We start from the raw sequence: 25488 nt of genomic DNA, 5'->3' as shown, positions 1-25488 counted from the left end.
CACCCCTTGACTAAATACTTTTTAATTACAATGCTTCTCTATACTTTTAATGATAGTCATATATTATGTTCATGTTTTTATTAATTAATTAGCAAGCCTTGCTTTTTAAAATGATCTTGGGACGCCTGGGTGACTCAGTCAGTTAAGAGACACACTCTTGATTTTGGCTCAGGTCATGATCTCACGATTCATGGGTTCGAGCCCTATGTCAGGCTCTGTGCTGACAGTGCAGAGTCTGCTTTGGATTCTCTGTCTCCCTCTGTCTCTGTCCCTCCCCCGCTTATGCTCTATCTTTCTCTCTCTCAAAATACATAAATAAGTATGTTTTTTAAAATTAAAAAATAAAATAAAATAAAATGTTCTTTGCAGAGAGGGAACCAAAGACAGTGAAATTAGTTTAAGTTCATTTTAAGATAAACCAGTTATATCATCCCACATGTTTTTCATGTCATATGCGTAAACTTGTAAAATTTAAAGTTCTTGCTGCATCCTCAGAACCTGTATACTATTCTAGAGCAGTTGAGAGGAAGCTCAATCTGAATTAGATTAAAATATCAGTAATGGAATATTTTAAAAGAGATGCAGTTTTCTTATTTTATTCAGGTTGACTTAATTATTTGCCAAGTTGCTAATGACTAGGTAAAAATAATTTGAATTAGTATATTTATTGTTGATCGTTAAAATGATTCTTCCAAAATGCTTGAAAACAGATTGTCTCTTAAGTACAGTGAAACCTTGGATTGCGAGTAACTTGTTCTGTGAGTGTTCTGCAAGATGAGCAAACATTTCTAATAAATTTTAACTTGATAAATGAGTGATTTCTTGCAATACGAGGAGTACGTGACACCGAATGTCACATAATCACAACTGAGCCAATGGTTCTTTCTCTCTCTCTCTCTCTCTCTCTCTCTCTCTTTATGGGATTGTGGGTGATCATCTCCCATGCTTGGATGCTTGGTCTCAGGGGCGCTATTTGGCAGAAATCAGTGACTTTTCAGAATGTTGGAAGGTGCCCACAACTGTCACTAGTGTATGTTTTGTCACTTCCAAGCACCTATGGACAGTCCTTTGCTTTTCTGTACAAGAGTAAGCTTAGAAATGCTTTGCTTCATTCTAAGTCAGGCTGCCTGCAGATATAGACCCTTTCCTCTGCTGCCTGATTCCCAGTTACATTAAATACAGTATACAACAAGTTTATTAATACTGTACTATAGTCACATCCTTGTGAGCATATACAATGGCCTCCAGGCAGAAGAAGATCCCATTGAGCCAATAGATAGCAGTGATTCTGTTAGTGATAGTAAAAGTCATCCTACACAATAACTCTCTTCTCTCTTGTCTCCCTCACATCAGCCATGAAGGTTTTTGAAGGTAAGTGCAGGTTAATTTGTTTATTTTTATAATTTATAATTTTATAGTTTGTATTTTTAAAATTATTTTATATTCTATTACAGTATCGTAATAAATTTTATATGAATATTTTTGGGTTGTGGAATGAATCATCTGAACTTCCATTACTTTTTATGGGGAAACCCAAGTGGTTTGGATTACAAGCATGTTTCTGGAACAAATTATGCTTGCAAACCAAGGTTTTACTATATTTGCCTACCTTAACATTTATTTTAAAAAATAATTGAATCCTTTAATGTGCAAAGATACAATCTGAGCCCTAGGACATTAATAACCTAGTTTTTTCCATTAAAGTTGCCAAAGCCCTTCACCAGCATCCTACAGTTTACATTCTCATGATAGATTATAATAGTTACCTAAGTATAAGAAAATAATGGTATGTGGTAATGATACAAAGATGAAAACAGGTATTTATTAAGCATTGATATGCCATCGTATTACAAAATTATATCAGGGAACTTAAAAAGACAAAGCATGTAAAATAAGACAGTGACAAAACAAACATGACAGATTGTCTTAGGTTGACTAATTCTCATACAGTTATATCTATAATGCATTGTTAATTTACCTGGCAAAAGTTTTCCATAACTGCAAGATTAAAAAAGTAGAAGAGTCAAACTATATATTTTGTTAGTACGTTAAATATACATTGTTCATGATTCCCTTATTTCTACTGGTTATGGCAGGTAAAATTAAGTGAAGAGAAAGTGTTTCTTTTCTTGACTTGTTATACAATGAAGAGATCCTCTAGATTTCTGGGTAAGAGGGATAACTAGCAATCCCACAATGATTTCCACTATTTCTTGCCATCCGAATATATCCTCGGTCACCAAAATTCAGGCCCCAGCTTCAGAAAAAGACAACACAACATTACAAATGAATATAATCATATCACATTATCAGCTTTTTATCTCCTAAATTGTTGTTCTCCTAAAGTGATTATATATAAAAGTATAAAACCAAATTAGAACAAAATAATATAATAATTTCCCCAGGGCTTTTAGGCAATTTTCAAAGGCGAGTTTGGAAGGCTTTAATGCTATGTTGGTGAATTGACTTAATACCTAAGGAAAACATTATAAATTCCATCCCAAACCTTTAATCCTCTTATTTTGTAAATATGCCTTCTGCGGGGAGAGAGTGTTATTATCCTTTCCAAGGCCCCACCTCTAAATGTTTTTGCATAATAGGATCATAGGTTGTAATTTTCTATCAAACTTAAATTCCTTTAGAGAATGTCAATTAAGAAATATTTTTGAGTGACTATTATGGAAAAGGCATAGGGCAGGGAATTCCAAAGTAAGCAATAAAAAGTGAAGCTTTCAAACAGCTTTTTGACATAGAAGTGGAGCTGAGGTAAGGCTTTCTCATAGGTAAAGTTGTGAAAAAAATGGAATATGCTCTCTTGGGAGGGGGTGAGCTCAGTGGCCCTGGAGGTGTTCATCCAGAGGTTTGCATAACCTGTTAGAGATGTTGCAGAGGGGATTCGTGGGTCAGGTAAGGGTTAGAAGAGATCAATGGTTCTCTCACTTTTTGATTTCATCAACTTTTATAATTTCAAAAAAAATTTTTGCAATTTTACCAATTTTAATTAAAAAATTGTTTTTAATATTTATTTTTGAGAGAGAGCGTGATCAGGGGAGGAGCAGAGGGAGAAGGACAGAGGATCTGAAGCGGGCTCTGTGCTGACAGCAGATAGCACAATGTGGGGCTCAAACCCATGAACTGCGAGACCATGACCTGAGCTAAAGTTGGACACTTAACCAACTGAGCCACCCAGACCCCCCTAAGGTTACCAAGTTTTAAATTAGCAAGTAGGGACATTGAAAAAAAAACAACACAACCCATACTCTTTATTATCACCATCATATTGTAAAAGAAAGGATGTTTAACACCAAAAGAAAACTTAAGAGGACATAGTCTTTAATTTAAGGATAGTCCTTTGAGTCAGATACATTTATTTTATGGGAGATACACCAAAATATTCTTTTTTTTTTTTTCTCATTTTTCCACGGACTAGTAAAAATAAAATGGTCACACTTTTTGTAAGAGAAATTTCTTAAGTTTTTTATGTTTCTGAAGTTTTGTAATTGTAGATATACAAATAATGCTAATATTAAGAGACTTTGTTAAGTGCTGTAACTAGGATACAAATAAAAGCGTGAAACGGAGAAAATGCCTACTGTGTTTATATTTGGAGAGTAGCGAGACATTTAGTTGAAAATTGGAGGTCTTTAGGGTAGTAGGACACAAAGAGGTTAGAAAGTTGGTTTGGGGCCGTGTTGTGAAGAGCTTAGAACAACAGGCTAAGGAACTTGGTAGTATTAATTCCTTCGGCAAAAGGAAGCCATTGCAAATTTTTGCTCGAGACTTGAAGGAAAGGTTGATTGTGTAAAACATGTAAAAACATGCAGCAGGGAAACTAAGAAATGCTGCTTAATTGCAAGCAGACAAGTGGCTGCTTTAGAATGGCTGTGCTCTAATAGACCTTAAACGTTCTCTGTATCAGCCATTTGTGGACACGTTACAGGTCTTAATTTTCCTCTCTTGTACATTTTAACACCGTTATCTATTACTTCTCTCCTGGCCTTAAGATGCTACCGTGTCCTGATTTTTCTCTTCTCTCTCTGCTTTCTCCTCTTAAACTCTTTGATGGGCTGGGGTACCTGGGTGGTGATCTCAGCTCAGATCATGATCTCAGGGTTTATGGGCTCCCGCATCAGGCTCCCTGCTGATAGCTCAGAGCCTGCTTGGGATCCTTTCTCTGCCCCTCCCCTGCTCATGCTGTCTCTTTCTTTCTCTCACTCTCAAAATAAATAAAAACTTAAAAAAATAAATTAAAAAAATAAAACTTTTTGGGCTTCTTTATTGTTTCCTTTAATTTATTGCTACTTTGTTGCTTAACATCCTTTAATGCCTCCCCAATATCTTTAGAATAAAATCCAAACTCCACTGTCACCTCTCATCAATGGATGCACTATTCTTTTAGTATCTAAAAGCAATAATAATAAATTCTGGCGAAGCTATCATTAATATTAATAGCCATCATTCATTGAACAAGTACTCTGTGCTAAGTACCTTAACATATGCTGTCTCACTGGGGCACCTGGGTGGCTCAGTCGGTTAGGCAGCCGACTTCAGCTCAGGTCATGATCTCATGGTTCATGAGTTTGAGCATTGCGTCGGGCTGTATGCTGACAGCTTGGAGCCTGGAGCCTGCTTCAGATTCTGTGTCTCTCTCTCTCTGTTCCTCCCCCTGCTTGCACTCTGTCTCTCTCTCAAAAATAAATATTTTTAAAATTTTGAAAAAAACCCACAAACATATGCTATCTCAATCATCACCCTGTGAGGTGGGTGTTATCTTCTTTTTACTAAAGAGGGAAAAGGTCAAAGAGGTAAAATGGCTTGCGCAGATGGTTAATTATGAAGCTAGGGTGCAAATTTAGGCTTGTTTTATTCCAAAGCCTACTCTAACATTTATACTATCCCTAGCCCTACATTATTGCTATGAGTGAGGTAGCATGAAGAATAAAATTCAGACCAGAACATCCACAACCTTATATTAATTATATCAGATATATTACTGTACCTTGCTTTGTAGTTATTTCATTGCCTTAAAGTAGATAACAATTTTTAGACAAGCTGAGTTTGGACCTAAGTTCTGGTAATGAAAGTTGAATTGAGGTTGTAATTACTAGTAGTATGAATTCAGTCAATGAGGTCCTATTCAGAATCTGGAGAGCTTACTCTTCCCGCCTTCATAGACCAAGATCAACTGTCCCAAACTTTGTAGAAAATCCCAGACTCTTTTTGACTGAGTCCTGGTAACCTTCTCTTAAAGAATAAAACTGATTTAAAAGTCTCAAGCTAAATAAATATGTGAGGACAAATTCTTTCCTTCAGAACTGTAAAAGGTCAGCTCCAAATGTTCATTCTAGTCCTTACCAAGTTGTTTATTTTTACTAACTCTATAGCCCTTTCATTCAATCTGTTCACCTGCAGGCAAGTTTCTTAACTCTGTCAATATCAGAGGTTTATCAGGAGATAAAATGGATATCTCATTGATTACCTTAAAAACTAAGTGAGAAAAATGTATGTACAGTGCTTGTACAGTGTCTGTATGTAGTAAATGCTGAATAAGTAGAGGTAGCTATTTTTGTTATCCAAGTGTGAGTCCACCCCTTTTAGAAAAGATAGCCTTTTTCTAGGGTAACCAACAGTCCAGTTTGCAAGGAGCTGTTCTAGTTTTTTTTTTTTTTTTTAAATATCCTGTGGCCTGGAAAACCCCTTAGTCTTTGATAAAGTGAGATGGTTGGTCACCCTACCTTCTCTCTGCATATTATAGACTACCAATTGGTTAGACATTCCTTCTAGAATGTATACCAATTTCATTTCTAATAAACCACAGTGCTTAGCTTCTTAGACTGTGCCAGACACTATTCTAGGCATTAGGGTTACGGAGGTAAATAAGACAGACAAAGTCTTTCCAAAGCCTACACAGGAAACATACAATAAACAAATAAATAATATGACAAGATGTAAGTACTATAAAGAAAAATAAAGCAGAGTTAGAGGATATGGAATGTTGGGAATCAGGGCTACATTTTAGAAGGAGTGGTCAGGGAATGCTTCTCTGAGGAAATATTTGAGAAAAGATCTAGTAAAGTGAAGGTGCAAATGACGCAAAGGTCTGGAAAAATGAGCTGGGATAAGCTTGATGTATGAGAAATTTCAAGAGTACCTTGAGAAAAGGTACTGAAAAAGGGCTAGTGTCCTTGGAGCTGAGTGAGACAGGGGAAGGTAGTGGTTAGAGAGACAGGCTGAGGCCAGAAATTGTCATGGTTTTATAGGTCACAGATTTTATTCTGAGTATGAAGGAAAGCCATTAGAGGGTTTGGGGTAGGAGAATAGTATAATCTGCTTGATGCTTTAGAAAGATCACCCTGGCTACTGTGTATTGGATCGACTGTAGGCAAACAAGGGGGTAAGTGACTACCAGTTGGGAGATTATTGCAGTAGATCAAGAGATGGATGGATGGTGGCTTGAATTAGAGTGGTAACAGTAGAGATATTGAGAAGTGGTAAGATTTGGGACAACTTAATGATGATAGAAATGACAGAATTTGCAGATGGTTTAGGTGTGGGGTATCAGACGAAAAAAGAAATGATGGCTCCAATATTCTGACCTGGGGAAAATGCTGTTGGCATATACTGAGAGGGGAAAAACTGGGGCAGTAGCAGGGAGTCAAGAATTCTATTTTGGACATGGTTCGTTAAAGAGGCCTGTAGATACTCAAGCGGAAAGGCAGATGGTAGGCTTTTGGACACAGAGTCTGGAGCTCAGGGAAGAAGTTAGGTTGAAAATACAAAGTTGACAGTCATCAGGTATTGTTTAAAACTGTGAGACTAAATGAGACCATCTAAAGAGCGAGCATAAAGGGAGAGAAATTGAGGCTTGGAGCATTCTAATATTTATAAAAGTGAGGAAGAATAAGAGGAACTAAGGAGCTCAGGAGCCTGAAAAGTAAAATAGGAAGAAAACCAGGGGGTATGGTCCCCTGAAAGTCAAATGAAATACTTCAGAATATAGAGAGTCACCTTACATCAAACGTTAAGAGTTCAGGGAAGATGAAACCTGAAAACTGTTTAATGAGGCAAGGTGGAGATGATTGCTAATCTTGACAAGAGTGATTTCAGTGGAGTAGTGGCAATAAATATTCTATTTGAGTTATAAACCAATATGCACATTCTTAATCTCTTTGTAGATAAATATCTAAGAAAAATCATGAGATTATAACTTCTTCCTTATTTAACCCTTTTCCAGCCTTTGATTCCATGGGGAGGAGGAAGTACCCATGATGTCTAATGTAGAATGTATACTCTAACTCTAACAGTCAGGATCTCTTGAAAGATCAGACAGTAGCTTTCAGTGAGGGAAAATGGAATATATTCTTTTTTCCAACTTGCATTTTACTAACTTAATCCACTTATGGATGAAAAGGAAACATTAGTGTCCCGCATCCACCAACTCCTTCAACTTTCTTCATTGTCTAAGAGGCCCATCTATTTTGCAACTGATTATCTTATTTTTTTTTAATGTTTATTCGCTTTTTGAGAGACAGAGACAGAGCACAAGCAGGGGAGGGGCAGAGAGAGAGGGAGACATAGAATCCGAAATGGGCTCCAGGCTCTGATCTGTCAGCACAGAGCCCGATGTGGGGCTCGAACTCATGAACCCATGAGATCGTGACCTGAGCTGAAGTTGGATGCTTAACCGACTGAGCCACCTGGGCACCCCACAACTGATTATCTTAGAGAGTTCACCTGATATTGCTTAAAGATATTCTGGATGGTTTCTTAGTTCCTTGGTAGTATGTGTGTGGGTATTTAAGGTTCTCATGAGTACATGGTTAACACCTTTAATTTTTTTTCTCCAAGCTAAAATTATTCTATGCCCAATAACTTTGGGTCTGCATTACTCATTGATCTGTGCATTAGATTAAACTCCTCCCTTTAAAAAACAAAAGCATAGGCATATGCACCCCAATGTTTATAGCAACATTATCAACAATAACCAAAGTATGGAAAGAGCCCAAATGTCCACCGATGGATGAATGGATAAAGAAAATGTGGTATATATATGCAATGGAGTATTACTTGGCAATCAAAAAGAATGAAATCTTGCCGTTTGCAACTACATGGATGGAACTAGAGGGTATTATATTAAGTGAAACTAGTCAAAGAAAGACAAATATCATCTGACTTCATTCATATGAGGACTTTAAGAGACAAAACAGATGAACATAAGGGAAGGGAAGCAAAAATAATATAAAAACGGAGAGGGACAAAACGTAAGAGACTCATAAATACGGAGAACAAACTTAGGGTTACTGGAGGGGTTGTGGGAGGGGGGATGGGCTAAATGGGTAAGGAGCATTAAGGAATCTACTGAAATTGTCGCACTATATGCTAACTTGGATGTAAATTAAAAAAAATAAATTAAAAAAACACAAAAGCATAATTGACGTATAATATCCTATTAGTTTCAGCACAGGGATTTACTATTTTTATACATTACAAATGATCCTCATAAATCTAGTTACCACCTGTCACCATTACAAAGTAATTACAATATTATTGACTATATTCTCTATGCTATACATTACATCCCCATGACCTATTTATTTTATAACTGGAAGTTTGTATCTCTCAATCCCCTTTTACCTATTTTTCCCATCCACCCAAACCCTTTCCCCTCTGTAACTAATAGTTTATTTCCTGTATCTAAGAGTCTGTTTCTGTTTTGTTTTATTTTTTAGATTCTACATATAAGTGAAATCATAGGGTGTTTATTTCTCTGACTTATTTCACTTCACATAATGCCCTCTAGTTTCATACCTGTTGTCGTGAACAGTAAGATTTCATTCTTTTTTATGGCCAAGAAATATTCCATTGTGTGTGTGTGTGTGTGTGTGGACATTTAGGTTGCTTCCATATCTTCACTATTGTGAATAAAGCTGCAGTGAACTCCTTTTTTTTCTAAAGATGATTTTGGCCCTTCTTGTTGACAGTCTCTTAGACTGGGGTGGCTTTCACTGCTCCTTAGTCTGCTAACTTTTTATAAGTAGATAGCAATTGTATCTAGCTTTCTAAATTTATGGATCTGCCCACAAGTGGCAACACAGACTATACAGATACTTCAGGATCTTATCAGATAGTATAACCTCAGAATTTTTACTGCTTCATGTTTAAGGAGATGTCCCTGAAGAATATGTAGGTCACCATTCCTCACCTAGATGCTCTAAATTTTGTTTCTGGATTAAGGCAAACCATCAGAGCGTTGTACAATCAGGTACTTTGCATTATTTTTGCCCCCATAAAATAATTTTTCTCAATTATGCTTTGGCATTAAATTATTGGTCTGTATTTTTAGGAATTATGAAAGCATTCTATAAAACATAACTTTATGGTTGGCATGCTATTGAGGGCATAGTTTTTTATATATAGAGAGAGATTCAAGGGTGGAATAATAATAGCAATAATAACTATGATTTATTGGGCACTTATTACATGCCAGGCACTATGTGCTAAGTGTTTTACAGACATTATCTTGTTTAATCCTTATAATGACCTTGAGGCTATTATTTACATTCTACAGATGAGGAAATTGAACATTCAAGACGTTAAATAACTACCTAAGGTCATATAGACAGTAAATGGAACTAGGATTCTAACCAAGATCTGCCTGGTTTCAAAGTCACTGCTTTTACTCACTATGCTACAGTGTATTATATAAAGAAGCTAAATATCTATATCCAGAAAGGGGGAAAAAATCAGGAACATGGATCAATGTTATACACCTGCCAGAAAGATTAAGTATAAACAAAAGGAGGATATAAAAGAAGAACCCAAATAGAAGACTCACATTCGTTTACTTGAGGTTAACCTGGTAGCACTGGAAATGACATATAAAGTAACCTTTTAAGAGGAGAGTAAGAAAGTTTTGATGACCTAAGAGGATTTTGTTTGAGTCAACCTCTTGTAGAGTCTAGAATTCATGTCCATGTCTGGTCTCTCCTTGTTAGTACTCAGTGTCAGTGATCGCTGTGCTCTCTCATAATTTGGTCCCTTTCTATCTCACTTCTCTCTCTAACAGGCACCTTATACTACAACCTTTATAAGAGAACGTGCAGTTCCCTTAACTCATCTACTTTCTCTCACTCAGCGTTTGTGCACATTTAGCTTCCTCTGCTCTGATTGCTCTTTTTCATGTGGCAAATTCCATCTTGTCCTTCAAGACTCAGTCAAATAACCCAGCCAAAAGACCTTCCCTGACTTCCCAGACTCAGCCAAGTACTCTTCTGTGCTTCCGCTGCGACTTGGTACAAACCTCTATCCTAGTATTTATCACATTCTATTGCAATGGTCAGTACATGCACCCGCCTGTTTTCCTGACTCTCGTAGACTATGAATATCTTGAAGGATGATAGAAAGGCTGTATTTTCATTGCCATATCTGCTTGGCACTCTGGCACTCAGTAGGTACTCAATATATGTTTGTTGAATCAGGGTATGAATGAAGATGCAAAAATGAACAAGAAACAATTCTACCTTTAATAAGTTCATATTGTAGTGAATGGAGCATGCTTTACAGGAATAGCTATAACACAAGGCACAATGTATTAAATACTAGAATAGAATTTCTAAAGCATTTCTAAAGCTCAGAAGTTAGAGAAACAGTTCTGAGTAAATTAATGGGGTATGGAGGAGATAGCATTTCAGGTCTGTTTTGAAGAATGAATAGGATTTTTCGTGTCTTTCTTTTTCATCTTAAAAGTAATAAGGTACATGTTAAAGACTTTGGAAAATAGATAAAGGTAGACAAAAATAACCATTATTAACAATTGGTATCATTCCTTCTCATTCTTTAGTATAACATGAATCAAAGAAATTGGGCATATTATTTTAAACTTAATATTTATATTATACATAAGTTTTATGTTTATATGTATTTTCAATTTAAACATATATTCTAAGTATTTTATTGGGGTATTAATAACAGTCTGAATAAATACAGTTCCTTGTTTTAAATAACGTTTTTGTTTATTTAAAACATTATTTAAGGGGCGCCTGTGTGGCTCAGTCGGTTGAGCGTCCGACTTCAGCTCAGGTCATGATCTCACGGTTCGTGAGTTCGAGCCCCGCGTCGGGCTCTGGGCTGATGGCTCAGAGCCTGGAGCCTGCTTCCGATTCTGTGTCTCCCTCTCTCTCTGCCCCTCCCCCATTCATGCTCTGTCTCTGTCTCAAAAATAAATAAACATTAAAAAAAAACATTAAAAAAAACCATTATTTAAAATATTCAAGAGAGAGCACAAAAGGGGGAGGGACAGAGAGAATGGGAGACACAGAATCAGAAGCAGGTTCCAGGCTCTGAGCTGTCAGCACAGAGCCTGACACAGGACTTGAACTCATTAACTGTGAGATCATGTCGGATGCTTAACCGACTGAGCCATCCAGGTGCCCCTAATATAATTTCTAATACATGGGCTTGATTGTGTAATAGCTTAATAGTGTCCCTATTGTTAGGTACTTTCGGTTGTTTACTGGCTTTCACTGTTAAAGAAGAAGAATGCTACAATTTACTTAAATTGGGTATGACGTTTTCCCCATATGTAGAATTCTTTCCTTCATATAGATTCCAAGAAATGAGGAAAAATTGGACAAAGAGTATAAACATTTAAAAAGTTCTTGATTCATATTATCAAATTGCTTCCAAGAAGGATTGTAACAATTTATTCTTCTCCTAGAATGTATGAGAGTGCCCATTTCACCATATATTGGTGGGATTGGTTGATTGATTGACTTAGAGGGAAGGAGGCAGAGTGAGGGAAGGGCAGAGAGAGAGAATCCCAAGCAGGCTCTGCACTGTCAGCCCAGAGCCTGATGTGGGACTCGAACTCATGAATTTGTGAGATCATGACCTGAACCAAAATCAAGAGTCAGAGGCCTAACCAGCTGAGGCCACCCAGGTGCCCCACACAGGTGGGATTTCTATAGGTAGCAATGGGCTTTAAGGGCATTTCATAAAGATGAAACAGCTTAAGTAAAGATATAGAAATAGCCAATTGTATATAAACTTAGGGAATGATGAGTAAGTAGTTCACTGTGGCCAGAGTGTAAATATGGGTGCATTAGAACTAGTGGAAGAAAAGTCTAAAAAGCTATGTTGGAAACTAGATAATGGAGAATCTTGAATGCCTGGCCAGAAATTTGGACATCGTTATGATGACAATGGTAAACTATTTAGAATTTTTGACCTTGCATCGCTTCTTAGCCTTTGACTAAGATCAAGTGTAGAATTTTGACTATGGGTTTACATGATCTCTCTATTTATTTATTTATTTATTTAAAAAAATTGTTTTTAATGTTTATTTCTGGGACAGAGAGAGATAGAGCATGAGTGGGGGAGGGGCAGAGAGAGAGAGACACACCCACACAGAATCAGAAGCAGGCTCCAGGCTCTGAGCTGTCAGCATAGAGCCCGACGCAGGGCTCGAACTCACAAACCGTGAGATCATGACCTGAGCCAAAGTCGGTTGCTCAACCGACTGAGCCACCCAAGCGCCCCTGTCTATTTTTTTTTCAAGTTTATTTTGAGAGAGAGAGAGAGAGAGAATGCACATATGCACATGTGAAGGGGGGGGGCAGAGAGAGAGAGAGAGGAGAGAGAGAATCCCAAGCAGGTTCCACACTGTCAGCTCAGAGCCCAGTGTGGGGCTCAAACTCACAAACCACAAGATCATGACCTGAGTGGAAAGCAAGAGCCAGACGCTTAACCAACTGAACCACACAGGTGCCCCTACATGATCTATATTTTAAGAAGATACTTCCCTGGCTGGGTAAGACTGGAATCTGAATTAGAGCCTGGATAGAAAAGAATACGAAGTACGATTCAAAGGCCAAATGGACAGGGCCGTGTGGGTTGAGGGAAAGAGGGGAGAGCCCAGATGACACCAAGGTGTGGCTTTGATAACCTGAAGATGGTAATGCATTACTCAAAACAGGGAATGAGTTTCCCTTGAGCTTATTCTAAAATACTTCTCAGGGGTGGAGTAGGAAGGGGAGTTGAGATGGAGGGAGAGAGGGAATTTGATTTTAGACTTGTTGAGTGTGTGTGTGTGGGTATGTGTGTGTGTGAAAGAGAGATAGTTATGTTGTAAGTAGTAATAGGGTAGGCAGGAGGGAATTTGGACTTTTCAGCAGAGCTATGAAATTGGAAGTTGGATATCTGTTGCTAAGTAGAGAGGTCATTTTTAGAGATTGTGAATTTGGTTATCATCTACATAATGGCAATAACTTTGAAACTCAAGGAGCAAAAGAGTTTTCTCTGATACAGATAGAACTAGACTGTAAGGGACCAGTGGAAGAAAATGGGAAATGAGGCTAAAGCTGGTATAGCAAAACGGGTCAGGATAGTGTTATGTCATAGATGCCAAAGAAATAAAAGCAGTAGAGTTTATAAAGCAGAGAAATTTTTCATATTTCTGTGCCTTTGCATATCCTTTTTGAGTTATTGGGCCATTTATTTCCCTCCACCAACACATGAGCAATTCCACTTACTTGAGAACTTAATGCAAGTAAGTAGTGCCTTCTCTGTGAAACTTTTGGGCAGTTAGGCATCTCCTCTTTTATGGCCCCATAGCCATTGAGACATATACATATACCATGATGTGTTGTATTTTATTGTTTTAAATATATATCTAATTCCCCATTGGACTGTTTTGTGAGCTCATTTGGAACAGGATGACTTCTCATTAATTTTTGTGTCTCCAGGGCCTAGATAATGCCCCCCACCTACAAGGAGATGCCTAGTAAACACTTATTGAATGAGTAAGTGCTGAGAAGGGGGTTTGAGTTTAAACACTAAAAGGTATAATTGGCCGGGTGGCCTAGGTGGCTCAGTTGGTTAAGCGTCTGACTTCGGCTCAGGTCACGATCTCGCTGTTTATGGGTTCGAGCCCTGCATCAGGCTCTGTGCTGACAGCTCAGAGCCTGGATCCCACTTTGGATTCTGTGTCTCCCTCTCTCTCTGCCCCTCCCTTGCTCATGCTCTGTCTCTCTCTGTCTCTCAATAATAAATAAATGTTAAAAAAATTTAAAAAAATAAAATAAAAGTTATAAATGGCCTTCAAGAAGAGCAGTTTCAATACAGAAAGAAGTTAAAATATATGCTGTAGGAAGTCAACAAAAAAAAAAAGAGGTAAGTGAAAAAATATTGCTTCACTTAAAAAAGTTATCACTCATCTAGGCCCAAGCTGATCAGTGCTATGAATAGGTTACAAGTGAAGCGAAATGTTATTTCCCGCAACTACTTTCCTAACAGGTCATACAGCTAAGGATACAAGGACAAAACAAATCCCTACCCCAAAGGCACAGACAGAATATTAATATTAGAGTGATAGTTAGGTAAAAACAAATTTAAATACAATCTATAAAATACTCCAGGATGCATAAGACATTTGGGGAGCATAGAAAAAAGACATTTTACCCAGCCCAAGGATTTAGGGGGAAATTTCTGGTATAGAGAATGCCCAAGCTGGTTTTGAAGGAAAAGGTGGGATAAACCAAGTGAGGAGAAAGGATGTTCCAGACAGAGGGAACAGCATAACCAAGATGTGAAGATATTAGAGATAAATGGTATGTATGGGAACTCCATGTACAGTTCAATGTAACTGAGATGAAAAAAGTATAAGACAGGTGCCAGCAATTGAACCTGGCAGGGCGGGCAGGGATCACAACATAGATGATTGTCTTCCCCACTGGGGAATATTAATTTTATACCAAATGGTACCCAATAGAACAGTTATGAACCCAGTTTGTCATATGTGAGACAAACCAGTTTTGAAGCAGTGTAAAAGATGGATTTGAGAGTAAAGGAGACCAGTTTGAAGGCTGTAGGAATAGTCCAGGCAAGAAACATCTGACCCAAAGCAATAATTGAAGAAATGGAAAGGGGACAGAAAAAAAGGACAGATACATGGAAAAGTAGTTTGACTTGTTGCTTGATGAGATCTGGATGGGCCTATGACAAACCCATAATATCTGACTGGGTGATTGTGTTGTGTGTTGTTGCCATTTAGCGAGATGGGAAGTTTTGGGAGGACGATATGGCAGAGAGGATACTGAACTCCTTGGACATACTGAGTTTGGAGAAACTAAGATGCAGGGAAGTGGATATGTCCAGATAGATAAGTCCGAAGTTCAGGGCAGAGGTCAGAGCTCGAGCTAGAGATTTGAAAACCATTAGTACATAGGTTATAACTAAAATCATAAGAATGGAATGATGGTACCTAAGAAAAATGTAGAATCAGAAGAGTAATGAGCAAAAGATGGAGTCGTGGAGGAAAGACCACCATTTACAGACTAAGCAGAGGAATGGATATTTATCAAAGAGACTAAGAAGGAATGATCAGAGAAATATTATAGGAGAGAAGTCATGAAAACAAAGTGTTGAAGCCAGAATAGGAAGTGAGGAAATGGGGGCACCGAGTGATTAATTTAGTATGTCATTTTATAAAAAGCTATAAATATTTATCATTGTCATTATCATGATCATCATCATCATATGAGAAAGCATTTGTTGAAGCTCCATCGAGTTCCTTATTTTATTAAACATACATTAACATGTGAATGCATTACCTGTTTTTCACAAGCCAGTAGTCTTTTCCATTAAGGTTACCATAGCCAACCACTAATACACCATGATTCACGGTCTGAGTACAGGCTGGCTCATAGTAGACACCTAAGAATAAATATGAGAGGGAAAACGAGTAAATGGTATGTAGCAATGAAGGACATTTGAAAATGCTATTGCTTTTAGTAGACTGTTTTGGATACATGGCAAGTTTAATTATAATTTTAGAAACATATACTCTAATTAAACTATTTAGACCATAATTCTTTGCCATCAATGCTACACTTGTCAGTTTTCTTGCCAAGTTTGGCATCAACCCAATCACAGTTCCCTCAGAAATCTTTGATAAATGGCTACCTTTTCCTAATGATTTTTTTTAAACGTTTATTTATTTTTGAGACAGAGAGAGACAGAGCATGAACAGGGGAGGGGCAGAGAGAGAGGGAGACACAGAATCTGAAACAGGCTCCAGGCTCTGAGCGGTCAGCACAGAGCCCGACGCGGGGCTCGAACTCACAGACCGTGAGATCATGACCTGAGCCAAAGTCGGCCACTCAACCGACTGAGCCACCCAGGCGCCCCTCCTAATGATTTTTAACATAGAGTCGGTTACTATATTTCTTTGTATATATTCCTAAATTGCTTGTTCCATACATTTTTATTCTTTACTAGGTGAAATGATCTTTAAGGTGAGGTGTGTGTTGCTGTTGTTGTTTTTTAATAAAAGGGCCACTTACTTTGTTTAATACAAGGCTCTAACATTGATGGGTGCCCTGCCCTCCTTGTATTCTGCCGTGCTACCCCTACAGTACACAGTGGCGACAGGGGTTAGGGGCACAGGTTCTGAAGTCAAGTAGCAGCGTTTCTAATCCTAACTGACCACTTTCAGACTATATGACTTTAGGCAAGTTAACCATCTAAGACTTGTTCATCTGTAAAATAGGGTTATTGTGAAGATTAAATAAGATCATGCATGGAAAGACTTTATCATAGTATGTGGCATGTAGTGTTAGTAAACTTTGATGAGTATTCCTTCACTAATTAGAGCTGGATATAAAATACGTATATGAAATGGAGGAACCTGTTTAACCCAATCTCAACATTCAGAGGTGGGGTGATGGGGAAGGATGATATTCTCTCTTACAGCTCGGGGCAGCATGTAACAAGAGGACGATGTGTCTGAGTTTTTACCACTTCTGTAGAGGAAGAAAGAAGAGTGGCTCGCATCTATAGCAACAGACACGGGTCCTTTATTGGCCACGGTTTCTTTCAAGTCCTCTTCACTGCCAAAAGGGAGTTCCGTGTACTTTGAACATGTGGCAGCTCGATTTTTTGAGTCATACTGGCACTTGCCATCCTGTAAAAAAGAATATAAATCAGATGAAGAAGTATACTTCAACTTCCTTTATAAATAGCCAACATCCTAAGTCTGGATTTTAAATACATTTTCTTTCCTCATTTAGCCTTTCGAATGTCTAAGGTTCCTTCCTCCTTTTAAAGAAAGAAAAATCGAATCTTCCAAACCCTGACAGTTCCATGTTTCACCAGTAACAGAGGAAATACGTAACTATTCTATGGTTTTAAATTGTGGATATCTTCATGCCTGTAAAGTTGCCGGATAATGTCCCTCAGGGTCAGGTGGGCTGTGGAGGCATACTGCGTAAAGGTCATAGGCTCTGTACTAGAACTTAAAAATCTTTTTGATGCTATAATACCAACAAGACGATCTGCAGTTTAAATGATGATTTCTAAAGACTGTATAATATGAAGAACACTTAGAGTATATATTTTAGTGGCAAAAGAGGGGTTACAAATTCACATTTGTTGTGCATATAACTATGTTTTTAAAATGCTTAATAAGAGAAAGAACTTGAAAGAAATAAATCAAAGTAATGGTGGTTAAGGGAGGAGGTTTTGGAGTGGTATTTTTGATCTTTTCTAAATATTCAGTAATCTGGATCTATGAATTCATTTAATGTTTATTTATTTTCGAGAGAGACAGAGGCAGAATGCGAGTGGGTTAGGGGCAGAGAGAGAGGGAGACACAGAATCCGAAGCAGGCTCCAGGCTCTGAGCTGTCAGCACAGAGCCCAATGCGGGGCTGAAACTCACGAGCTGTGAGATCATGACCTGAGCTGAAGTCAGATGCTCAACTGACTGAGCCACCCAGGCGCCCCAAGATATATGAATTCATTTAACAAAATATGTCATGAACTGGTGAGGAGGAAGAAGAGAGCATTAGTTAGATTTTTAGTAGGTAGAAGAATGATACGGTTGATGATCTGAGAATAAGGGTGAGCACGGGACACCATAGGAAAAACAAGTTGAAATACCAGGCAAATGGACAGAAGGAATTCTAAGGTTTGCTGCAAATCCATTTTTAAAGCATGGATTCTACTTGCTTAAAACTATTGTGCCACTAATAAATTAAGAAGGCTACTGAACAAGGAAGAGAACTCTTGAAAATTTAAGAATCCCTGATCAGGGTTTTCATACACTGCTTCTCAAGGTAAGTTTAGTTCAGTTAGTCAAGGGATAGCATAAGGTCACAGGGCAGCTTAAAAAGTTGACTTGTGACACACCATGGCTTTGTAGGGATAGGAAGCTTCTGAATCGATGCCGTTGTTATCAATAATGTACTGGAAAGCCTCTGTCATGAAGCCACCGTTGCAGCCTTTATTCCCGTATTTTTCAGTCGAGCAATCTACCAGGTTCTGTGCACTCAGAGATACCAGATTGCCTGTTTTCAGCTTCAGCTGTGCCTCCAGAGCCCCGACAGCGCTGAAAGCCCAACAGGCACCACAAGAGCCCTGAAACAGAGACAAAGTCACAAAGGCAGTCAGAGAGTCCGTAAGGAGGACTTCCTTAATGCAAACATGTCAGCTGTGTCTGTTGTTATGGGAAACGGCTCCCCGCACTACAGTTTCTTCGTTTCCTAGACATGGGCCTAAAGACTAAACACTTGGTTGATCTCTGAGCAAAGTCCAGTGTTGATAGAGAGATGCAAATGGCTGAGCTCAGAGTATAATCGAATATATTAAGAAACAGTACGTACTGAGCGTGTACCAGATCCCAGCTATCTTCACCTATATGTGAGGTAGATTAGGCAGCTACAGTAGTACAGTGATTTTGAGAGCAGCTCAAATCTTCTCTTGACCTAAAACACCCTTTCTCCTTTCAAACGAGGCCTGAAAATATAAGGTTAAATTTTTTCAAACATTTTTAGCTTCATAATTTTTTGATCAAAGATATTTTACAGTTGCGGCGCCAGGGTGGCTCAGTCAGTTGAGCGTCCAACTCTTGGTTTTGACTCAAGTCATGATCCCAGAGTTGTGGGATCAAGCCCCACATTGGGCTCTGTGCTGAGTGTGGAGCCTGCTTATGACTCTCTCCCTCTGCCCCCACCCCCTTGCTCTCTCTAAAATAAAAAAAATAATAATAAAATAGATAAAATTTTAAAAAGGTATTTTTCAGGGAAGCATAAAGAAACAGAAGAACACAAAGCTGCTTTAGTTAAAAAAGGTCCAGGGCCCTATCATAATTGTTCTCTTTCATTTCTTCCTTCATTCCCCTTTGCTTTCCACCCAAAGGAAGGAAATTGAATTTGCTTTTGATTAAAGCAAAATCACCCATTTGAATGCAAGCACCCAGGGAAAAGAGCTCATTAAGTTATTTGTAGTTAACATTTCAATGTGTAGTTTATTGCATCTTCCCACACTTTTATTGTAGAGAAGCTCTAGTAAGAAACCCAAAACAAATTGCAAGAAAATTTTCCAGGTAGAAAAGAACAAGATATTAGCAGCACAATTCACTTCTTTTTACAATTTTATTTCTGTTTGTTTGTTTGCTTGTTTGTTTGTTTTGAGAGAGTGAGTGGGGAAGGAGCAGAGAGAGGGAGAAAGAGAGGATCCCAAGTGGGCTCTGTGATAACAGCAGGGAGCCCAATGTGAGGCTGAAACACACGAACCGCACCACATGAACCACACGAACAACACGAACTGTGAGATCATGACCTGGCCCAAAGCCAGATGCTTAACCGACTGAGCCACCCAGGTGCCCCAGTACCATTCACTTCTTAAGTTTTACTTTCTTCATTGGTCACCAGCTGGGGCAGCTGCTTAGAACACTGATTTCTCTCCCTTCCTCTGACCTCTAAGGTGATACATGGGTTTTACCCTTAGTTATCCCTAACTAATTTAGGATCGTGGCTGCCTTTAAAAAACAAAAACAAGCAAACTAAAGGAAATACAAAATCATAGGAATGAATTTATAAAATGCATACTGTATTTCTTACTCTAACAATGCAAGCCTGGTCATGAGTAAAGTTGACTGGTACGATTTACAGGCTACTCTTAGCTCTAGGTTTTTCCTCTTCTTCAACTCTGAAATGGAGAGAGAAACTTCCTGATATTCTCTCACACACACAGTATTGTTTGTCAAGCAATTGGCTTGGTGGAGGGTCCAGTCAGTTGATGGATAGTAGGAGCACTAAAAGTCTGCCTTAGGGGTGCCTAGGTGGCTCAGTTTGTTGAGTCCGACTTCAGCTCAGGTGAGGATCTCACAGTTCATGAGTTCAAGCCCCACGTTGGGCTCTGTGCTGATAGCTCAGAGCCTGGAGCCTGCTTCGGATTCTGCGTCTCTCTCTTTGCCCTTCCCCACTCATGCTGTGTCTATCTCTCTCTCACACAAAAATAAATAAACATTTAAAAAAAAGTCTGTCTTAAAGACATATTTGCTTAGTTGACAGTTTTGTTTACGTGGCTCTAGCCATTGGTGTTCTAAGTCTAATATCAATTTAGATTTGCGGAAGTATGGTAACTTACTCTAAAAGATTGTGAGTAATCTTTAATTAATTAATTAATCATTAATGAATGATTTCCAGAATTAATAAAAAACAAAAGCAACAGTAGCCTGTGAATTTCAAATATTCCTCTAGAAATTTTGTTAAGGAAATTGGTCACAGTAAGACTAAACAAGGACTAAATTGGAGAATACAAATGAAGTATGATATGTGATCATTGTCCTCAGGGAACTTATAATTTCATTGGAAAGATGAGAAAAAAAATAATCAGAACTAACATAAGGAAGATTCACTGCCAAATTATGTAGCTAGCCTAAATATTGATGGAAGAGAGAGCCCTTCCTGGGGTACAGAGGCCTGGGGTGACAATACTCACCTGGTATTTCACTTCAGTAACACACCCCTTCTCTCTCCAGTCCACAGAATCAGGCAATTTCTGATTAGAATTTGACTTGTAAGTGACATTTCTCTGCCATTGGCTGGGAACTCTCAGGCAACCCATCAAAGATATCACTTCTTCACTGGTCTACAAGGCAAATATATGTATCTCCTTTCACTTATGACCTTTTCAATAATCTAATAATCGTAACTGTGAATATATTTGACAATGGAGAAAAATTAACGGTAGTTGTGGCCAACATAGGTACTGCTAACCATCTGATAGGAGAATTATCAGGGTCTCTTTCACGACTTGTCTTAGCACCCAGTTAGGCATTGGGAAGAGGAAGAATAAAGTGGTAGAAACTAGCAGTTACAGGGAAGCAGATTTTTGGTTTAAAGCAAGGCAGAATTTTATAAGAGGACTGTCTAAAAAGTGGACGGAACCGGTTTTCTTCGTGAGAAAGAATTACAAAGGAGATGCCTGCATCTAAGTAGAAATTTAATCCACCTGGGGTGTTCTCTTCCAAGAGGTACTGTGGTTTTTAATTTTGGCCACAGTGGTAAAGTTTCATAGGATAGAAAAAAATCTAAAAACTAATGGGAGAGTGTTTGTGATATTAAATACCGACATTCCCTCATGAAGACAGCAGGTGGACCATATTGTATTACTGGTTTAGACTTACATAAGTATGGTAACTTAACTCTAAAAGATTGTGAGTGATCTTTGGACAACGCTTTCTAGAATTAATTTAAAAAAAATAAGCAAAAGCAGTAGTAGCCTATAAGCTTCAAATTTTTCTTTAAGCATTTTTTAAGGGAAATGGTTACAGTAGGATTAAACAAGGCATCTGCAAATTCTCATGTCCTTAAATTCTACTGTTTTCTAACTTTGTACACATATAGATATATTCCTTTGCTGTTTACCTTCAAATTGCCTTTTGGGAGATGGAAATCATGCATACCCAGAGATGAAAGTAGGACTATTTGTAATTTACTTACCATGTCTCCCAGATGGTTCATGCCTAGGTCATAAGAATGCATTCCCATTGAATGTTCCAGATTGTGAAGCATCACAAATTTTAGATTCTTTTCCCAAATAAGACGCCGTGCTACCTCCTCATTCTACAATATAAGGAAAATGAACATAGTCACAGGCATACCTTAGAGATATTGTAGGTTCAGTTCCAGACCATTGCAGTAAAGTAAATATCACAATAAAGGGAGTCAAATGAATTTTTTGGTTTCCCAGTGCATAGAGAAGTCATGTTTACACTATACTGTAGTCTATTAAGTGTCCAATAGCATTATGTATTTGAACTTTGAGATAAATTATAAACAGGATACTAATCAAAAGTCATTTTCATCCCTTCCAAGGGACTAGAATCATTAAAAAGAGAGATAGCATTCATTTAATCAGATAGTGGTGCTAACTGAACATCTCACTGTAGTTAACCTTGAAATTGGAGGCCTGGTTCTAAAGGGGATTGGATGAGGGTAAAACTCATCATTACTAAGAAAACAACTCAGAGTCCACATCCTACTAAAAGCGTCATTTTTATATGAAAATAATACATCAAATAAATAAATACATAATTATTGCTTACAAATTCAGAAATATACATATTTTAAAGATTCCATTTTTAATTTTTTAATGCTTAGTTTTTAAAGAGAGAGACAGGGTGTGAACAGGGGAGGGACAGAGAGAGAGGGAGACACAGAATCTGAAGCAAGCTCCAGGCTCTGAGCGGTCAGCACAGAGCCCGACACGGGGCTCGAACTCATGAGCTGTGAAATCATGACCTGAGCCGAAGTTGGACTCTTAACTGACTGAGCCACCCAGGGGCCACTTAAAGATTCTATTTTTAAGTAATCTCTATACCGAACATGAGGCTTGAATCCACAACCCTGAGATCAAAAGTAGCATGCTCCACTGACTGTGCCAGCCTGGTGGCCCTCAGAAAAAAAAATTTTTAAAGTAGCCTCCACACCCACCATGGAGCTTGAATTTACGACCCTGAGATTACGAGTCACACGCTCTACTGACTGAGCCAGCCAGGCACCCCCAAACTCAGGAATATTATATAGTTATAGGACTTAGTTATTTGAAGCACTAGGGTTAAGGTCTCAAAAATCAATAAGTATGCTTTGAAATAAAAACAAAACAAAAGTACAAAGTGGGAAGTGAGAGTCAAAACCATCTGGTAGCGTTTCTGTGCACCGGGGACTGAAATAAGGTCTTTTGTCCCTGAACATGCACTCTATTCCCCTTGACCTGGAACGTTCATTGTGGTTATGACTGCTCCCTGGCTTCTATGAATTCTCAGCTCACAGGTCACCTTCGAGGAGAGTGATTCCCTGAGCATTCTATCACATGCAGAGAATAGTCACTTCCAACCTTTCACAGCTGTCTACCAGAGCCCTTCGGCACTAGGTCTCACGAGACCCCCATGCCTTACTTGATTTTTCTGTACTGCACTTATCACCACCTCACATACCATATCTGCTTCTTCTTTACCTAGTTCCTGTCTCTCCTACTAGGATATGAGCTGCACAAAAACAGGAACTTCATTTTGTTTCCTGCTATGTCTCTAGTACCAAGAATAGAATCTGGCAAGAAATGAGTGCATAAGCATTTATGGAAAACATTGCTCGTAAGAATATAGTTTTGAGGAGGAGAAAGCATAGGCTACTCAAGTAAAAGCAAATTGCCCAAGTGACTGTCCCACCTACCTTTTCCTTGTACTGTTTGCTGTACGTTTTCTTCCAGAGATTCCAGTGATGATCCAGAGTGGGATCTTTATGTGCTTGTGCCAATGCATAGGTGCACACCAGGAGCACCCAAACCAGACATTTCATGCTGTTGAAGGAAAGGTAACATAAGAATAGTTATTAGCTGCATATATTGTGACGATATTTTTCCATTAAAAAATAGCCATGTCTGTCACAGGGAGAATACAAATCAGAATTATACAGGAAACTTTCTGGGATATATTGTCACAGGAATTTATGATTTATGACTAGAATACCACTTCGAATACTTAGTAGCACTTTAAAAAGTGATTTTCAGAAATTTCCTGCTGTCTGGTATACCAAACATTCATCCAAGGTAGGAGGAATTGGGTAGGAGGTGGGGAGCGGAGGGAGCAGGGACTTTTACAAGATTTGCCAATAAATCCAATCAAGGGAAATCCTCCCAGGACACCCTCATCCTTAAGAGGAGGGCAAACCTTTGAAAAATCAGTTTATCTTCATAACTTTTGGATATATGGGTTCTTCTGGTCTATTTAAATATCCACAACATTTAGAGGTAGTTGAAAGACAACTCCCATGTATTGCTTTCAAATCCTAGAGTCATTTTATGTTTTTAACCATTTTTTTCCAACAATCAAAATACCTACTTCAAAGGAAGCACTTTACTTTTGGAAACACCACTTCTATATTTAATACAAAAAGACTTTAACAGAAATTCAGTGACTACCTCCTTCAAACTGGATTATAGTTTCTTTTCTGTTTCTTTTTCATTCAAAACGGTTGGAATTTTAACCATGTAAATCTTCACATTATATTCCAAAGAAAGCTACATTTCAGCCCCAGGTTTAGATGTGCAAGCAGACATTGACTTCTCAAAAATAGATTCTTTTTAGTCAAAAAAAGAAGAGGCAAGTTGAGTGGCACGATTTTTTAGTTTACTTCCTGAAAGCAAAGATTTAAACCCTGGCAGATACAGCAAATTAAAATCATAAACAGAGGGTTTAAAGGTCAAAGGGGAGAAAAAGAACAGACAGTACATACATGATAGAACCGGCAGGAGCTCCCATACTAAGCATGCTTGCGGGTGGACCCTCTCCAAAGATTTTAAGGCAGCAAAGAGACTTCAGTTAGATTGGTTTTAAAAAGAAATCAGACCTTGTCACGTGAGGTATTCACAATGAGGAAGTTAACTTTCATTTCAGTTTCACTTAAAATCTAACCAGATCAGCTACCTCTGGCCCTCATCCTACGGTTCTGGGGACAAAGTGGGTACAGTAAGCCATCACAAAGAGCCCCCAGTAGAGCAGGTCAGTGGAACAAACTCAGCAAAATAGGAGCAGCACAAGCTTACCCTTTAATCCTTTATCATTTTGATAATTCACTTTACCTCAAAACACCAATTTTCACATGGAAAAACTTAGTTATGGAGATATGAGGATTAAACTCCTGAAGCCCCAGCTTCCTCCAGGATTTCCTAGGAAAACCCATGACTATCTGTGACGACTGTTGTCTAATTCTCGCTCAGCTATTCCTTGGCTCATCAAGTCAAAATATCTTTATTGATAGTAATGTATGTTAGTATATTTATGGAAAAAAGATAAGCCTAGGTACATCTTACTGCTAGAGTGGTTAACTGGGTGGAAGCTGGGGCAGGGAGAACTATAATTTTTTATAAATTGCATATTCTTAATTACTAATGAGGGTGAGCATCTTTTCACACATTTACTGACCGTTGGAGTTTTCTGTGAAATGACTGTTCATATCTTTTGTTCAATTTTCTACTGTATTGTTGCTTTTACTTTGTGTCTTGTAGTTGTTTTATACATACATACATACATACATACATATGTGTATTCTGGCTTCTAATCTTTGACAATGATAAATACTAAAAATATCTTCTCTCAGTCTTTCACAGGTGTTTGGCTTATATTGACTTTTTCTCTGTGAACTTT

The 25488-nt window shown here is 38.2% G+C and overlaps 1 protein-coding gene across 1 annotated transcript; it reads right to left on the bottom strand.

The window, feature by feature from the left end:
• Positions 1-1802: 1802 nt before the first annotated feature.
• CTSS (cathepsin S) lies at positions 1803-24695 on the bottom strand. The gene is made up of 8 exons (XM_049616349.1): positions 24578-24695; positions 23516-23642; positions 21785-21907; positions 20781-20930; positions 18186-18413; positions 16795-16960; positions 15609-15711; positions 1803-2257 (listed from the first exon to the last, which is right to left on the bottom strand). The coding sequence occupies exons 1-8, from the start codon at positions 24610-24612 to the stop codon at positions 2158-2160; spliced, it is 1032 nt and encodes a 343-aa protein (XP_049472306.1). The 5' UTR covers positions 24613-24695; the 3' UTR covers positions 1803-2157.
• Between the last annotated feature and the right edge of the window lie 793 nt (positions 24696-25488).

The sequence above is a fragment of the Panthera uncia genome (assembly GCF_023721935.1).
Source record: "Panthera uncia isolate 11264 chromosome C1 unlocalized genomic scaffold, Puncia_PCG_1.0 HiC_scaffold_4, whole genome shotgun sequence".
NCBI classification, from domain to species: Eukaryota; Metazoa; Chordata; class Mammalia; order Carnivora; family Felidae; genus Panthera; species Panthera uncia.
The sequence above is the reverse complement of the archived record's forward strand: the minus strand, read 5'-3'. Positions and strand labels throughout refer to the sequence as shown.

Bases quoted from the DNA above. Each gene is read 5' to 3' on its own strand.
- CTSS (XM_049616349.1), bottom strand. From the start codon at position 24,612: ATGCTTAGTATGGGAGCTCCTGCCGGTTCTATCAT. The intron at 16,961-18,185 runs GTGTGTCACAAG...TCTTTTTTACAG, and splicing joins CCTATCCCTACAAAGCCATG to GATGGCAAGTGCCAGTATGA. The intron at 15,712-16,794 runs GTAAAAACTCAG...ATTTATTCTTAG, and splicing joins TTTCTTCCTCTACAGAAGTG to GTGTCTACTATGAGCCAGCC.